General features: G+C 46.5%; 1 protein-coding gene across 1 annotated transcript; it reads left to right on the top strand.

Moving 5' to 3' along the window:
* Positions 1 to 2,742: 2,742 nt before the first annotated feature.
* On the top strand, positions 2,743 to 4,228 carry LOC117191279. The gene is made up of 2 exons (XM_033396188.1): positions 2,743 to 4,035; positions 4,106 to 4,228. The coding sequence occupies exons 1-2, from the start codon at positions 2,953 to 2,955 to the stop codon at positions 4,133 to 4,135; spliced, it is 1,113 nt and encodes a 370-aa protein (XP_033252079.1). The 5' UTR covers positions 2,743 to 2,952; the 3' UTR covers positions 4,136 to 4,228.
* The last annotated feature ends 724 nt before the right edge of the window (positions 4,229 to 4,952 follow it).

Raw genomic sequence — 4,952 nt, 5'->3', positions numbered from 1 at the left:
GAAGAACTTCAGAGCATACGTGGAAGGTCATGAGTTCACGATCATAACCCATCACGCCTCGTTAAAATGGCTTATGTCCAACACAGATCTAAGTTCCCGGTTTCGATCGAACATCGTAAAGGTGCGCAGAACCGGAGAAAGCACCGGAGAGTCAGCGGTTCTTTCAAAGACTGTTCGTGGATTTCCTGGGACCTTATCCCAGGTCGAGAGGCGGAAACATAGGCATTTTTATCGTACTGGACCACTTCTCGAAATACGTCTTGCTGAAGCCCGTCAAGAAAATAAGCGCAGACGTGGTGGTTAAGTATCTAGAAACTGAATTATTCAGGACGTTTGGTGTTCCCGAAACAATCGTATCTGATAATGGATCCCAGTTCCGATCCGAATCGTTTCGAAAGCTTTTAAGGCGGTTTGAAATAACACTCTCTTTAACGGCCGTGCATTCACCGCAAGCGAACGCCTCTGTGCGTGTGAACCGGTCAGTGATTAGCGGGATCAGGGCGTACCTACGAACCGATCAAAAGGATTGGGACGAGCACCTAAGTCGCATTTCATGTGCGCTAAGATCCGAGTCTCATGCTAGTATAGGGACTACCCCGTACTACATGGTGTTTGGCCAGCATATGGTCACGGCCGGGTCGACATATTTGCTACTCAGGAAATTTAAGTTACTAGACGATCGATCCTTGGTGTTCAACAGACCCGACTCGCTCGAAATCATACGCAAGGGCGCCTGTGAACAAATGCAGAAGATGCACAATCAAAACGAAAAGCGATACAACCTGCGCTCAAGACAAGTAGATTTCGCCGTAGGTCAGGAAGTGTTCCGGAGGAACTTCAAGCAAAGCTGCTTCCAAACAGGGTACAGTGCCAAATTCGGACAAGCGTTTGTGAAGGCTCGAGTTCGAAGAAAGCTTGGCGGTGCGTATTATGAATTGGAAGACTTGCAAGGACGATCTTTGGGTAACTAACACGCAAAGGACGTACGACAATGATAAGTCGCTTCATGCGGTATCAGCCTAGGAGATGTAACCACCCCTAGTCTGATCTGGTGGGGGGGCTTTGTAGCGGGCCTGAAGCGACGTAGAAGAAGTCGATAGGTTTGGCGGGAAGGATTAATCGGTTGAGATTTGAAAGAGAAATGGAAAGTCAAGACCATGATGTCGATCTCGGGGCCAGGGATACATGCTGCCACCCTTTGACAGGCACAGGGTTACTTTGACCTGTTAACTGGCGCAGGGTTACTTTGACCTGTTAACGCGCAGAGATGCTTTGGACATCTGACAGGCCATGTCAAATTCCTTTTCCGGTTAAAGATCTCGTCGAGAACGGTTGTGCGCGCAAACGAATCTTTTGTAAGAAGTGCCATCATAGGAAAATTTCCTTGTGAAACAACTCGACACGGTACGGAAAAGACATACCTTTCGGTTGGTCGCGATATTTTGGTTGAGTGCGATTGGAAAAATCCACAGAACAGGTTTTCATCTGATTTTCTGCAGCTCACGCACCCGCTGATTCCCTTGCTCGTACAAGTGGAGTGGCGGGGCACGGGAGTCTCGCGACAGATCCCGCTCGGAAGAAAGACGCCACCGCTCCAAAGACCGGACGGTCTTTCGCTTATTGCGTGGGGCAGCGACCCACGCTAATTAAACGCACCCCATCGGCCAGTCGCCGGCTAAGTAAGCCGCAGAGCGCAGTCAGCCGGGGGCTGGAATAAGCAAACGCCTTCCCGCTTGGGACCCTTCGCCTGCGAGGAGCACCCTAGACAGGGTTAAACAGCAGCGCGCGCCAAGGCGTGTGAAGAAGAAGCAGGAGCAAATCAGGGATGCTGCAGTGCTAAAACCACCTGCGGCCTTCGTTTCCTTGGTTGCCGAACGCAGACCATGCTACAGTGATAAAGCCACCTGCGGCCTTCGTTTCCTTGGTTGCCGAACGCAGACCATGCTACAGTGATAAAGCCACCTGCGGCCTTCGTTTTCTTGGTTGCCGAACGCAGACCATGCTACAGTGATAAAGCCACCTGCGGCCATCGTCTTCCTGGTTACCCAATCGTCGGCCAAACAGAGGCAGAATTCTCCGCCTTCGGCTGTCCTCTTCGCCCCGACTCTGTGCAGGATTCCTCTTCCAGCAGCTTCAGGGAGCACAGTTCACCAAATCATAGGGTTCAGCGGATGCTAGCCTCGTCTATTACCATCCTAATGTTTAAAGTATAAAAATCTCACAAAATTTGTATATTCATGAAGAATAATTATCAGCCAACCTCATTAACGTTCAAGTTCCCACTGGGAGTGCGGGAAATGTGTTCAGAATTTGCAGTTATAAGTATTGTTAAGACATCGCTAGTTTAATTCCTTTTCGTTACACATTCGTTAAACTCATATCATGCTTAAGCTATCTTTATAAATATTCACAAGCTATTGTTGTCAGTAAGTTCGGATTGAATTGTCAGGGAGAAAATTCCCCCAAAAGTTCTGTGGCTCCACATACAAGGAGTAGGTCGAAGTTAGGAATTCTGAGTTGTAGCAAGAGATAGAGTCTCCGTACTGTAAACCACCTCTCCGAATTGTAGCAAGGTAATAATTAGTGAGGCATTCAACTAGTATTTAAAATAGCATACAGCGCGCATTGGTATTTACCGCACCATCGATACACTCGGTGGGAAATACCAATAGTGAGATATCGGATAAGAAACATCGAGAAGAGAGTGAGGGCACTTTGTAAATGGCGATTGTGAGAGACGGACGCGCAGCTAATAAAAAAGAGTTACATTAAATCACCGGGTTTGTGTTTTTATACCTATACCGTTCACTCACGCACCGATATTGGTCACTACAATTCCCGGGTTAGACGGCCTACAATTTCAGAAGTGGGATACGATCAATCGCCGCCAGTGAAAAATAGCGAAAATTTTTATTATCTCGTCCGTCGAAGACGCCATCGCTGAAAAAAAACATGTCGGACTTGGTCGGCACGGAGGAGTTCTCGGCCGCCCAGCTGCGCGAATGGCTGGAGTACCTCAATCTACCAAAAGGTGGAAGCAAAGCTGCCATGGCAGCGAGACTTAACGAAATACCAGTAGAGCTGCGGGGACAGGGACCACCGGCAGCCGAAACATGCGAGAACGAGAGGGAAGATGAGGCGGCCGCAGATCAAGACTCGACGAAGAGCGAACGCAAAGAGAAGAACGAAAAAGCACCGCAAGCGCCTGGGCACAACAACAACCATGGCGAATATCGAGCAGAGGTTGAAATGTTAAAACTGCAAATCGAGCTGCTGAAGCTGCAGAGCGAGAGGGAGAAGGAAGGGAGAGGAGAGAACACAACACCAGCCGCCAGCAATGACGCTGGCGTCATGTTGCTAAATGCCGCCAAAGACATGTTGCCAACATATCATGGCAACATTTCTGGAAACAACGATGACGTCACAACTTGGATCGCGCAGTTTAAGGCCGTCGCAAAAGTGAACAAACTGAAGGATGAGAAGCTACTAATGCTGCTAATGTCGAAGCTTAAGGACAAAGCATTGGTGTGGCTGCATTCGAGTCCGGAGCACATGTCGCTGCCAATCGATCAATTGTTGAACGTCATGGAAGACACTTTCCATCCCAAGGAAAGCAAACTGTTGCTCCGTCGCAAGTTCGAGTCCCGTTCATGGGCACGTGGCGAGGAGTTCTCGATGTACTTCAACGCCAAAGTGTCGCTGGCATCCCGCATAGTCATTGACGACGAGGAGTTTATTGACGGAGTCATCGAAGGTATCCCAGATGTAGGCCTGCGTAGGCAAGCCCACATGCAGTGCTTTGGCGCTCCATATCAACTACTCAAGGCGTTCGAGAAGATCATGCTGCCAAAGAAGTACGGTTCAACTGAAGGGGCAAACACTGGAGCCTCGCCAACACCCATTCGCTGCTACAACTGCAACTCTTTGGGCCACGTGGCAGGGGAGTGCCGCAAGCCCAAGCGCGAAAGAGGAGCGTGCTACGGATGCGGCAGCATGAGTCACCAGGTGTCACACTGTGACGAAAAGAAGTACAAGGTACATAACGATTATATATACAAATTTAATATATACATTAGCAATTACAATAACAAATGCTTGTCCTTAAATTGCCTCATCGACTCAGGGAGCCCAATAAGTTTTATGAAGTTATCGTGTCTAGAGCACCAGTCGGAAAATAACCTAAATAAAGTGGAAGAGCGCTCACGATTAAGTTCGAACGAAATCAAAGAAGATGATTTAAGTTTATATAAGTTTAACAAAGACAAGAAAAACAGAGAAATTGAATTTATTTTGAATAAAAATGCGGATTACGCTTATGTTGGACTAAATAATAGCAAACTTAACATCTTTGGTAAAATACCCAGTTTTGTAATTATTAACAAAAATCGAATCAACTTTGAATTACTAGTAGTGGCAGACGAGTCGATGGGCTATGAGGCTGTGTTAGGTAGGGATTTTATGAATTTATGCAAATTTAAAATTGTAAGTGACATTTGCAAGGAGAAGGAGAGTGAGACAAAAAACGAGTGTGAAATAAAAAATGAGTGTTTAGAAAAAAATGAGTGTTTAGAAGAAAATGAGTGTTTAGGAGAAAATGAGTGTTTAGAAGAAAATGAGTGTTTAGGAGAAAATGAGTGTTTAGAAGAAAATGAGTGTTTAGGAGAAAATGAGTGTTTAGAAAAAAATGAGTGGAAAATAGAGAATGAGTGTTTAGGAGAATATGAATGTGAAGTTAAAGATGAGGGTGTTAAAGAGAATAAGCATGAAGTAGAAAGTGGAGGCAAGGTAGAAAATGAGTGTTCTGCAATGGTTGAGTGTCTGGAAGACAGCGATACCTGCGAGAGCGTAAAAACCAATTTCAACGAACTACCAAGCCAGTATCCAGACAAAGAAAACGACTGGGAGTTGAAAGTAGGGACAGATTGTAGCCAAGAACTCGCAGGACGACTTAA

Source organism: Drosophila miranda (genome assembly GCF_003369915.1).
Source record: "Drosophila miranda strain MSH22 chromosome Y unlocalized genomic scaffold, D.miranda_PacBio2.1 Contig_Y1_pilon, whole genome shotgun sequence".
Taxonomy (NCBI): Eukaryota; Metazoa; Arthropoda; class Insecta; order Diptera; family Drosophilidae; genus Drosophila; species Drosophila miranda.
The sequence above is the reverse complement of the archived record's forward strand: the minus strand, read 5'-3'. Positions and strand labels throughout refer to the sequence as shown.